The sequence below is a fragment of the Haemorhous mexicanus genome, chromosome 23 (genome assembly GCF_027477595.1).
Source record: "Haemorhous mexicanus isolate bHaeMex1 chromosome 23, bHaeMex1.pri, whole genome shotgun sequence".
NCBI lineage: Eukaryota > Metazoa > Chordata > Aves > Passeriformes > Fringillidae > Haemorhous > Haemorhous mexicanus.
In genome coordinates, this window is record NC_082363.1 from 2,130,838 (window position 1) to 2,142,709 (window position 11,872).

The 11,872-nt window shown below is 58.1% G+C and overlaps 1 protein-coding gene and 1 long non-coding RNA gene across 4 annotated transcripts; both read left to right on the forward strand.

The window, feature by feature from the left end:
* Positions 1-1,019: 1,019 nt before the first annotated feature.
* MFAP2 (microfibril associated protein 2) lies at positions 1,020-10,621 on the forward strand. Of its 3 annotated transcripts, none has more exons than XM_059866900.1 (9): positions 1,020-1,084; positions 4,860-4,950; positions 6,824-6,910; positions 9,018-9,044; positions 9,121-9,207; positions 9,714-9,755; positions 9,926-10,013; positions 10,113-10,186; positions 10,392-10,621. In XM_059866900.1, the coding sequence occupies exons 2-9, from the start codon at positions 4,914-4,916 to the stop codon at positions 10,493-10,495; spliced, it is 546 nt and encodes a 181-aa protein (XP_059722883.1). In that variant the 5' UTR covers positions 1,020-1,084; positions 4,860-4,913; the 3' UTR covers positions 10,496-10,621. The 3 variants fall into 3 exon arrangements, with proteins under 3 accessions (XP_059722883.1, XP_059722882.1, XP_059722881.1); XM_059866899.1 differs by lacking the exon at positions 1,020-1,084 and adding an exon at positions 1,089-1,216; XM_059866898.1 differs by lacking the exon at positions 1,020-1,084 and adding an exon at positions 1,165-1,318.
* A 597-nt stretch (positions 10,622-11,218) lies between these two features.
* LOC132337900 (uncharacterized) lies at positions 11,219-11,765 on the forward strand. The gene is made up of 2 exons (XR_009489292.1): positions 11,219-11,427; positions 11,546-11,765. It is a non-coding gene; the product is annotated as an uncharacterized LOC132337900 (long non-coding RNA).
* The last annotated feature ends 107 nt before the right edge of the window (positions 11,766-11,872 follow it).

Sequence of the window (11,872 nt, forward strand, 5' to 3'; positions counted from 1 at the left end):
GCCCGGAGGGTGTTCTCGGCCCCGGGGGTGGCCAAGTTCATTTAATTATTGACAGGCAGCTCCTGCCCCCGCTGGAGCTGAACAGGGCTGGGATGGGGACAGCGCTGCACTTGGGGGCCGGCAGGAGCTCGGTGGAGCAGCTGAGGTGGTTTTGGGTCCTTTGGGTGGTTTTACCCATCCTTCAGCCTGGAAAATGAGGTGTTTTGGGGTCCTTTGGGTGGTTTTACCCATCCTTCAGCCTGGAAACTGACGTGGTTTTGGGGTCCTTTGGGTGGTTTTATCCATTCCTCAGCCTGGAAATCCAGAGGAGAGGAGATAGGAGCACCTTCCCGCCCCATCTGCCTCTCATCATGCTCTGAAAATCCCTTTTTTTCCTGCATTTTGCAGCTCTCAGAGCCTGTCCTGGTGCTCAGCCCTCGGCACAATCCAGCGTGGGCTGCTGGGAATCCAGTCCCACGGGAGAAAATCTGCTCACCCCCATTCCCGTCTCCAGAGACCTCCTCCCTCCACCCCAGTGCCCTCCCTCCGCTCCTTTCCTGGGTTTTTCACCCCAAACCTGCAGGATTCACCGCCCAGCTCTGGCTCTGTGTCCCTGCTGAGCTCGGGGGGTTCGGGATCATCGCGATCCCGCCGGGATCCTCCTCCAGGAGCGGGGAAAGGGGCCCCAGGCCGGCACCGGGGGCTGCAGAGCCTCCCGCAGCCCCGGCCTGGCTGGGAAAGCGGGATTTGGGTGATCTGGGATATTTTCCCGCCCCGTCCCGGGACAAATCCCCCGCGGGGCTGCAGCATCCTCGCTGCTGGGGGGGAATGGGAATCCACCCCTGGATCGGGAGGGGTGCTGTGATCTCAGGATCCCAGATTTTGGGGGTGCAGTGATTTTTTTTCCCCAAGAACTGACGAAGCGGCGGAAAAATCCCCGGAGCTGCTCCTTCCATCCCTCCCTCCCCGCAGCCCCACAAACCCCGGCCCGCTCCGCGCGGGATCCTCCCCCCTCCTCGCTTTTCCATGGATTTAAAACTCATCCCGCCGGGAAAAAAAACCCCAAAAACAACAAAGCACCCCGTCCCCGGCGCCCCTGGCCGCGGTGCGTTCTCACGGATGGCTGTTTGGGGTTATTGGTGGGTTTTCCCGGCTTTCCCCCTCCCAGGCAGCGCGGGAGGAGGAAGGGGCCGGCTCAGGTGTGGCTTTAGGACCCAGCGGATCCCCCGTGCTGGAGGTAGGAGGTTTTTTGGGTTTTTTTGTTTTTTCGGACTCCCATTTCAAGAGTTTTGGGGAAGCAGAGAGGAGACCGAGGCGAGGGCAGAGCCGGCGCTCACTGGTAAGGAGCAGGCGAGGGAAACCCCCCCCAATTCCCAGGAATTCCGGGGACCCCCTCCCAGCAGCAAACGGGGCGGAACCCCCATTTTGGGGACTTTGTGAAATCACCTTTAAAACTCCATCGGTTAAGAGCTTGGAAAAGTTGTTTTCAGCTTTTTAACCTCACAAAGCCAAACCCTCTTGATTTTTGGGGGGGCTGAAGGAACGGCAGCCGCGGGGGGAGGGGGCCCTTCTTTGAGGCCTGACAGTTACTGGAGATTTTTAACCACTTCCAGAAAGTCTAAAAATACCCTAAAGCCTGGAGGAAGCCGTGGGTTTGTTGGTTGTTTTGGGTTTGGTTTTTTTTTTTTTTTTTTTATCCTGGAAAGAGATTGTAGAAAAGGGATCTTTTATTCCAATTTATTTTTGGGGAACGGGCCCCTGAGGAAAAGGTGATGTGAAAACAGGGATGGGGGCACCAAGTTCCTTACCTCTGGTGGGGGGGCCAAAAAAATTGGAATCCTTTAATATTCCCTTTGTTCTCCCACTCTCTAGCAACGGGAGAGCTCAAAAAAAAAGAAAAAAAAAAAAAAAAAAAGAAAAGAAACGAAAAAAAAAGGAAAAGAAAAAAAAAAGGAAAATGGGAAGAAAAAAAAAAAAGCTGAGGGAGGGGGGAAAGGCTGGGAGGCTGGGGGAAGGTGGGGTTTAGCAGAATGAAAGGGACTGTGGTGTTCTTTCTCCGGGGTTGATTGTTCCCAGATGTGCCGTTGCAAAAACATCTGGCGCGGTCGGAGCCGCCGGACCCCTGCACGGACGGAGCGGAGCCTGGGGAAGGGAAGGGGGAACAGCGGGGCCCTCCCGGCGGGGAGCGGCCGGGCCGGGGGAGGACGGGGGGAACGAGGCTGGAGGCGGCTTCATCCCCTCCTCGGTGGCCTCGGTGAAGGGGGGATGTCGTGGGGACATCGTGGGCATGTCGTGAGCATGTCGTGGGGGCGTCGGCGTCGCTCCGGGGTCTCCGTCGGGAGCAGCCGCTGGCGTCGCCATCGGGGCAGACGTGACCCGACTGTCCCCGTCCCGCGGCCAAACCCTGCGAGCTCCGGCCAAGATTGGGGGAAATTCAGGGAATTGGAGCTCGGGAGAAGCTGTGCAGGCTGGAAGCAGGGCTGGCAAAGAGGGCACTGCGGAGCCGTGTCCTTGGGAGGGCGGGAGGATGGTGGGGGATGGCTCCAGAGGTGGTGTCTCTCCCTCCATCCACCCATCCATGGACCAATGGATCCATGGATCCATCCATCATCCATCATCCATCCATCCATCCATCATCCATCCATCATCCATCCATCCATCCATCCATCCATCCATCATCCATCCATCCATCATCCATCCATCCATCCATCCATCCATCCATCCATCCATCCATCCATCCATCATCCATCCATCCATCCATCCCTCCCTCCCTGTTGGGATCCAGGCACAGACCAGGATTACTTGGATCCACAGGACGCTGGCTCTGCCATCCCACGGGATCCCGGCACCTGCAGAACCAGCAGAGCTCGGGATGGGCACCCCCAGCCCACCCCAGACCCCCAGTCAGGCCCCAGGAGCTGTCCCGGACCCCAGCTCTGCCAGCCTGGCAAGGCCTCCGGAGGTGCCGCTGGTCCGGTTCATCCCGGTTCCTTTAACCCCGGGACGTTCCGGGCCGGCTCCTGGGCCGTGGGGAGCAGACAGGGCCGGTCCCACCGAGGCACAGCCGGGGCTGAGCTGACCCAGCCCAGCCTGGGACCGACTCTGCAGATTCCCGGAGCCAGGGAGGGTCTGGAGTCAGCACCTCCAGCAGCTCCAGTCCTGGAATGGGGAGGAGGAGGAGGAGCAGGTTCCCGTGGGATGAGCTCTGTGGGGAAGGGGCTTGGTTTGGTGGGGCTGCAGGATGGGGTCCTGAGGGTGCCGTGATGGTGCTGGGGAGCCCCTGGGGACCAGAGGGTGCCACACGCTGGGTTTGGTGCGGGACAAGGGCCCTGGAAGGTGCCTTCAGTGACCGGGGTGGCTGGGAAACGGGACTTTGGGGACAGAGTGGGATGGGATCCCCAGAAGATCCCGCACTCTGGAGCTAGATGGGATCCCTGGAAGGTGTAGGATGGGATCCCTGGAGATCCCACACTCTGGAGAGGGATGGAACCCTGGAAGGTGTAGGATAGGATCCCTGGAGCTTCCCAAATTCTGGTGCAGGATGGGATCCCTGGAGGATCCCACAGTCTGGAGTTGGTGCAGGATGGGATCCCTGGAGGATCCCACACTCTAGAGCTAGATCCCTGGAAGGTCCAGGATAGGATCCCTGGAGGATCCCACACTGGGATGGAATCCCTGGAGGATCCCACTAGAGCTGGTGTGGAATGGGATCCCTGGAAGGTTCAGGATGAGATCCCTGGAGGATCCCAAATTCTGGTGCGGGATGGGATCCCTGGAGGATCCCACACTTGGGCTGGTGTGGGATGGAATCCCTGGAGGATCCCACACTGGGGCTGGTGTGGGATGGAATCCCTGGAGGATCCCACACTCCAGAGCGGCTGTGGCCGGTCCCACTGACCCTTCCCGGGTGTTGTGGGGCTGGAGCCATGTTCCCCGGGATCTCTCCGGGAAGCTCTCCCGGCACGGGGGGTTGATGTTCCCGCTCCACAGGGATTGGGTTCCAAAGGGCTCCTCTCCCCCGTGCCTCAGTTTCCCCTCTCTGGCAGCAGAGCCGGGAGAGCCCGGGGAGGATCCCCCCACCGAGCACCTGGAATGCCGGCAGGATTCATCCTCAAACCCCTTCCCCTGGATTTCAGAGGAGTTTGGGGGGAAAATTTCTCTTTTTCCCCTGATTTTTCCCCTGGAGCTGGCTGGGGATGGGGGAAGGGCGGCCGGCATTCCTGGCGGCTCCCGGCCTTGGCCCCTCGTCCCGCCGGGAGCAGCAGGCTTGGAAAACGCCGGGAAGCGTCAGAGGCCGCCCAACCCCACGGGATTCCTCTCAAAATCCGGGATTTTCTCCTCAAATCCTCACCTTCCTTTGGATTTAGGGGACGCCCCAGCAAATGCAGCAACCCCCCGAAACAATTCCTCACCCAAGGAATTGGAAACCTCGGGAAAGGAGCCCCAGATTTCCACTCCGGGAGGTCTGGACCTCTCCTCCCACATCCCGGGAGTGATCCCGACATCCCGGGAATGATCCTGACATCCTGGGAGCGATCCTGAGGGCGATCCCAGCATCCCAGGAATGATCCTGGCAGTGATCCCGACTCCCCAGGAGGGATCCCGACATCCCAGGAATGATGCCGGGGGTGACCCCGCATCCCGGCGGGATTTCTCCTCCCCGCTCTGCCCGCGGGATATTCCGGGCTTTGGTCCTTGCAAATCCCCTGGGAATGGGCGGGAAGCATTTTTGGGGAAATTCTTTGGTTTCTGAGGACTGGGAGGGGGAGAATGTTTTTGGAGCCAGCTCCCGGGGACACCCGGGATGGGGCAGAGTCCCTGAGTGTCCCCACGTGTCCCCGAGTGTCTCCTCCCTCTGAATTCCCTCTGTTCACATCCAGACTCCTCGGCTGCATCCCGGCCGCGCTCCCGCCCTTTCCCGTCATTCCAGCAGGATGAGAGCGGCGGAGCTCCTGGTGCTGTGTCTGCCAGGTGAGTGTCCCCAGCCCCAGGTGCCACCCCCGAACCCCCAGCAGCGTTTGGATCATCCCAATCCACATTTCCTAGATCCACTTTTACCGGTTTTCCTCGGTTTTAAACCCCAATACACAACTGGAGGGTCCAAACTGTCATTTTCAGGATATAAACCCCATTTCTAGAGATAAAAACCTAATTTTTTTGTGCCCTCAAGCCTCATTTTTGCATCCCAAAACTTCATTTTTATGTTCCAAATCCTAATTTTTAGGTGCCAAACCCTCATTTTTAGGTCCCAAACCCTCATTTTTGTGTCCCCAAAACCTCATTTTAATATCCCTAAACCTCAGTTTTAGGTCCTAAATCTTCACTTTTGGAGCCCAAAACTTTGATTTTGTGATAGAAAACCTCATTTTTTATGGTGCAAACCCTCATTTCGAAGTCCCATGTGCACTTCTGGAGGTCTAAAGGTTCATCTGAATGCCCAAAATCTCATTTTTAAGGCCAAAAGTTTGGTTTTGAAAGTCCAAAGCCTCTCATTTAGAGGCCAAAGTCTCATTTATAGACCCAAATACTCATTGTTTTGGCCCAAAGCCTCATTTTTACCTTCCAGAATCTCATTCTGGGGATCAAAGCCTCCAAAAATGCATTTTTAGGGTGCAAAGTGTTAATTTTTGTTACTAAAGCATCGTTGCAGGGATGATCAAGAGGTGGCCACAACCCCCAGTGATCTTTGGGTGGCTGCACCATCACTCATTCCCTGTTCCTCCCCAAAATTCCCCCAAATCCCACTTTGGGCTCAGCTCTAGGCTGGGAATGGCTCTGAGCCGGACCCACGAGGTTCCGAGCCAGCTGGGACAGGGAGGTGGCACAAAACTGGGACAAAATCCAGGGAAATGAGGTTTGTAGCCCTGGGGGGCTGGCAGAGGGGGTGGCAGCCAGCAGGGAGGGGACGGAGCCGGAGCCAGGAGAAGTTTGGGTGAAAGGAGGGGAGGGGACACAGGGAAACATCTCGGGGAGAGGGAAGGGGGCTGGAGCCTCCAACCCTGTCCCGGCAGCATTCCCGACCCAGGGGTGCTCCTGTCCTGGGACACAGAGGGATGGAGCAGAGGGATAGAGCGTGGGCTGAGCAGATCCCCCTTCCTGGGGATTCCCATCCCTTCCCAGGATTCCAGTCCTTTCCCAGGGATTTTGGTCCCTTCCTGGGATTCCAGACCCTTCCCAGGGATTCCAGTCCATCCGACTCTTCCGTGCTGGATTTGGAGCAGTTTCCCCCGGATGAGCTCCCAGGGGATGGAAGGCCTTGGAGCATCCCGGGGGCAGCGGGGCCGTGGCAGCCGGGATCCTCTGGGGTCACCCCTGGGGTCACCTGGGTGCTGCAGGGACCCCGGGCAGGGCTGATCCTGCATCCCTGAGCATCCCAAATCCTTCTCCCGCTCTCCTGGGGCCACGGGGCCCTGAGGACAGAGGGGTGGGATTGGGGATGGTGGGAGCAGGGTCAGGCTGGGGGTGTCCGTGGGAACCCCAAATCCTGGGCAGGGGGTGTCCGTGGGACTGGGGGGATGGTGGGAGCAGAGAACCCCAAATCCCTGGGCTGGGGGTGTCCACGGGAATCCCAGATCCCGGTTGGGGGTGTTGTGGGAATCCCAGATCCCAGTTTGGGTTGTCCACGGGAATCCCAGATCCCGGTTGGGGGTGTCCATGGGAAGCTCAGATCCCAGTTTGGGGTGTCTATGAGAATCCCAAATCCTGGTTTGGGGTGTCCACGGGAATCCCAGATCCCGGTTTGGGGTGTCCATGGGAATCCCAGATCCCGGTTTGGGGTGCCCATGGGAATCCCAGATCCCGGGTTGGGCTGTTGTGCCCCGCTGACCCCAGCCCTGTCCCGCAGTGCTCCTGGTGCAGGGACAGTTCAGCAGGTTCGAGGGCATCACCTACCCCGAGCCAGTCCAGTACTCCCAGTACGACCAGCAGGCAGGTGAGAGCCTCGCGCTGAGACGGCCCCGCCCCTTCCGTCCCTCTGATCCGGACAGACAGACACCCACCCCTCTGATCCGGACAGACAGACACCCATCCCTCTGATCCGGACAGACACACACCCGTCCCTCTGATCCGGACAGACAGACACCCGTCCCTCTGATCCGGACAGACACACACCCGTCCCTCTGATCCGGACAGACAGACACCCCTCCCTCTGATCCGGACAGACACAAACCCGTCCCTCTGATCCGGACAGACAGACACCCATTCCTCTGATCCAGACAGACAGACACCCATCCCTCTGATCCGGACAGACACACACCCGTCCCTCTGATCCGGACAGACAGACACCCGTCCCTCTGATCCGGACAGACACACACCCGTCCCTCTGATCCGGACAGACACACACCCGTCCCTCTGATCCGGACAGACAGACACCCACCCCTCTGATCCGGACAGACACACACCCGTCCCTCTGATCCGGACAGACACACACCCACCCCTCTGATCCGGACAGACACACACCCGTCCCTCTGATCCGGACAGACAGACACCCGTCCCTCTGATCCGGACAGACACACACCCACCCCTCTGATCCGGACAGACACACACCCATCCCTCTGATCCGGACAGACACACACCCACCCCTCTGATCCGGACAGACACACACCCACCCCTCTGATCCGGACAGACAGACACCCATCCCTCTGATCCGGACAGACACACACCCACCCCTCTGATCCGGACAGACACACACCCACCCCTCTGATCCGGACAGACAGACACCCATCCCTCTGATCCGGACAGACACACACCCGTCCCTCTGATCCGGACAGACAGACACCCGTCCCTCTGATCCGGACAGACAGACACCCACCCCTGTGATCCGGACAGACAGACACCCGTCCCTCTGATCCGGACAGACAGACACCCGTCCCTCTGATCCGGACAGACACACACCCACCCCTCTGATCCGGACAGACAGACACCCGTCCCTCTGATCCGGACAGACAGACACCCACCCCTCTGATCCGGACAGACAGACACCCATCCCTCTGATCCGGACAGACACACACCCGTCCCTCTGATCCGGACAGACAGACACCCGTCCCTCTGATCCGGACAGACAGACACCCACCCCTGTGATCCGGACAGACAGACACCCGTCCCTCTGATCCGGACAGACACACACCCACCCCTCTGATCCGGACAGACAGACACCCGTCCCTCTGATCCGGACAGACACACACCCGTCCCTCTGATCCGGACAGACAGACACCCGTCCCTCTGATCCGGACAGACAGACACCCGTCCCTCTGATCCGGACAGACACACACCCACCCCTCTGATCCGGACAGACAGACACCCATCCCTCTGATCCGGACAGACAGACACCCGTCCCTCTGATCCGGACAGACACACACCCATCCCTCTGATCCGGACAGACAGACACCCATCCCTCTGATCCGGACAGACACACACCCGTCCCTCTGATCCCTCCCTCCTGTGCTCCGTCCTTTTCCTCCGCCCTTGGAATTCCCGGCCTTCCCAGCTCCTCCCCTGCTCTCGCTGACAATTCTTTATTAAACATTTATCCAATTCCTTGTAAAACCTTTATCCAATTCTTTATTAACCCTTTATCTAATACTTTATTAACCCTTTATCCAATTCCTTATTAAACTTTTATCCAATTCCTTTTAAAACCTTTATCCTTTATTAACCCTTTATCCAATTCCTTATTAACCCTTTATCCTATTCCTTATTAAACTTTTATCAAATACTTTATTAAACATTTATCCAACTCCTTGTTAAACCTTTATCCAATTCTTTATTAGCCCTTTATCTAATACTTTATTAACCTTATATCCAATTCTTTATTAAACCTTTATCCAACTATTTATTAGCACTTTATCCAATTATTTTTGCACCTTCATCCATCCCCAATCCCCACCTGTGGGAAGTGGCCCCAGCTCATCCCTGGAGGGGCTGGAGGGAGTTTTCCCAACCCACTACAGAATCCCAGGGATCTCATTTCCCACTCCCAGTCTCCGCGGGATGAGCTCTCTCCCAAACCCTCCCTCAGCCTGTTTCTGTTTTATCCCCAGAAATTCAGGATTACTACGACTACCACGGTGAGTGTTTCCCTGTGGGATGCCGGGGGAGGGATCAGGATTTGGGGGTGTCCCTGCACTGGGTCTCTCCTTGCAGATGTCACCCCCCGAGCCCCTGAGGAGCAGTTCCGGTACCAATCCCAGCAGCAATCCCAGCAGGAAACCGTGCCAGCCCCGACCCCAGGTGGGTGACAGCCCCCAAAGTGGGTGACAACCCCCAGGATGAGTGACAGTCACCAGGATGGGTGACAGCTCCCAGGGGGGTGACAGCCCTGCAAGAAGGGTGACAGTCCCTGGGGTGGGTGACAGCCCTGCAGGAAGGGTGACAGTCCCTGGGGTGGGTGACAGCCCAGCAGGAAGGGTGACAGCCCCTCCAGGATGGGTGACAGCCCAGCAGGAAGGGTGACAGCCCCCAAAGTGGGTGACAGCCCCCAGGATTGGTGACAGCCCCTCCAGGTTGGGTGACAGCCCTGAAGGTTGGGTGACAAACCCCAAGCCCCCCTGTCCCGGGTCTCTCTGTCCGTTCCCTGTCTCCCAGCCCAGCTGTGCCCCCCCAGAGCAGCCGGTGGGTGCCAAGGGTGCTCCAGCCCTAAAATCCAGGGAAGGGGCAGGGAGATGTTTCTGCCCCATCTTGAAATTCCCTCCCCTGCCCCCCTGTCCCCCCCTCCTCTGTCCCCCTGTCCCCCTCAGCTGCGGTGCCCGAGACGGAGCCCACGGAGCCGGGACCGCTCGGTGAGTGCCGATCCCATTCCCGTTCCCTGTGCCGGGGTCCGACCGTTCCCGCCCGGAGCCGGGCTGTGCCGCCGGGGGGGAGACAGCCGGGGCGGGGGGAGGCGACAATCGGGGCGGGGGGAGTTGCCGGGTGAGGAATTCCCGGGAATTGGCGGTTCCGCTGCCCGCAGACTGCCGGGAGGAGCAGTACCCCTGCACCCGGCTCTACTCCGTGCACAAGCCCTGCAAGCAGTGCCTGAACGAGATCTGCTTCTACAGGTGCGTGAGGGAGGGGAAACACCCCCTGATCCCTCCGATCCGGGATTTTGGGAACCCCTCCGCTTTACACCCCCATCCTTTCTATCCCAAAAATTCCAGCCTCCGCCGGGTGTACGTCATCAACAAAGAGATCTGCGTCCGCACCGTGTGCGCCCACGAGGAGCTGCTGCGAGGTGAGGAAGAAACCGGGACCGTCCCCATCCCAACCACGCCTTTCCCCGGAATCCCGGGGAGGGAAAATCCAGCGGGACCAAAGCTCCAGAGACCCCCGGAGCAGGGCGGGGTCGGGCCGTGCGGTGGGGCTGGGCTTGGGGGCTTCCCTCGCTGCTCTCCCGGAGTTGTCCCGATTATCCAGGGATAATCCCTCGCTCCCCGCAGCCGACCTGTGCCGGGACAAGTTCTCCAAGTGCGGGGTGATGGCCACGAGCGGCCTGTGCCAGACCGTGGGCGCGTCCTGCGCCCGCAGCTGCGGCGGCTGCTGAGCCCCGGCCCCGCTCCGGACCCGCCCCGCGCCGCTGCAGCTCCCGTGCATGAACGAGCAGCGCCCCGAAACCCCGGGATTCCTCTTTTCTTTGTGCACATAATAATTAAATCGGGGGGGTTTGTTATTGCTGTGCCTTCCTCTGTTCCGCGGGAGGGGGAGCCCCGGAGGGTCCCGCAGAGAGCGGAGGGGCCCTGCGGCTCCCGGCTCCTTCCTTTGGGGTGATTCCCGATTTCTGGGCTCCCGGCTCCTTCCTTTGGGATTATTCCCGATTTCTGGGCTCCCGGCTCCTTCCTTTGGGATTATTCCCGATTTTTGGGCTCTCAGCTCCTTCCTTTGGGGTGATTCCCGATTTCTGGGCTCCCGGCTCCTTCCTTTGGGATTATTCCCGATTTTTGGGCTCCCAGCTCCTTGCTTTGGGAGTATTCCTGATTTCTGGGCTCCCAGCTCCTTCCTTTGGGTTTATTCCAGATTTTTGGGCTCCCGGCTCCTTCCTTTGGGATTATTCCCAATTGTGGGCTCCCGGCTCCTTCCTTTGGGATTATTCCCAATTGTGGGCTCCCGGCTCCTTCCTTTGGGGTTATTCCCGATTTCTGGGGGGTTTCTGACAATTTGAACAACTCCCAGTGCTGCACACAGGGTGTGCGATGATTTGGGGTGTTTTGGGTGTAAACTGGTCGATTTTGGGGTGGTGGTTGGGGGCTGTGGGGGCTCAGTTTGGGGCAGTTCCTACAGGAAGGTGCAGGGGATGGAAATGTTTGGGGTGAGGTCTGGGTCACTTACAGACAATAAAGGGGTTTGGGGTGGGTTTGGGGCTGGCTTTGGGGTGCTGCCCAGCTCCCCTATAGAAGGGTGGTGTGTGGAGTCTCACAGTGAATTTCCCCTCTAATAGGATGAGTTTCTCCTCTGCAGGTTGAATTTCCCCTCTATAAGGTGCATTCCCCCCTGCAGGGTGCATTTCCCCTCTATAGGATGTATCCCCCCTCTATAAGGTGCATTCCCCTCTATAGGGTAAATTTCCCCTCTGTAGGATGTATCCCCCCTCTATAAGGTGCATTCCCCCCTGCAGGGTGCATTTCCCCTCTATAGGATGTATCCCCCCTCTATAAGGTGCATTTCCCCTCTACAGGGTGAATTTCCCCCCAAAGCTTCTCTCTCATCTATAGGGTGCACCTTTATCCTCATCATTATTTGCTGTTTATTACGATTTCTTATCCTCTACTCTTCATTATTAATTATCATTATTGGGTTTTAAGAATTGCTTATTTCTATTTATTGGTCATTATTCTTATTATTCATTCTTATTTAGGGACCTTATTCAACCCAGCCCAAATTTGGGCATTCCCAAAATGACAACTTCCCCCCAAAAAATCCCTCA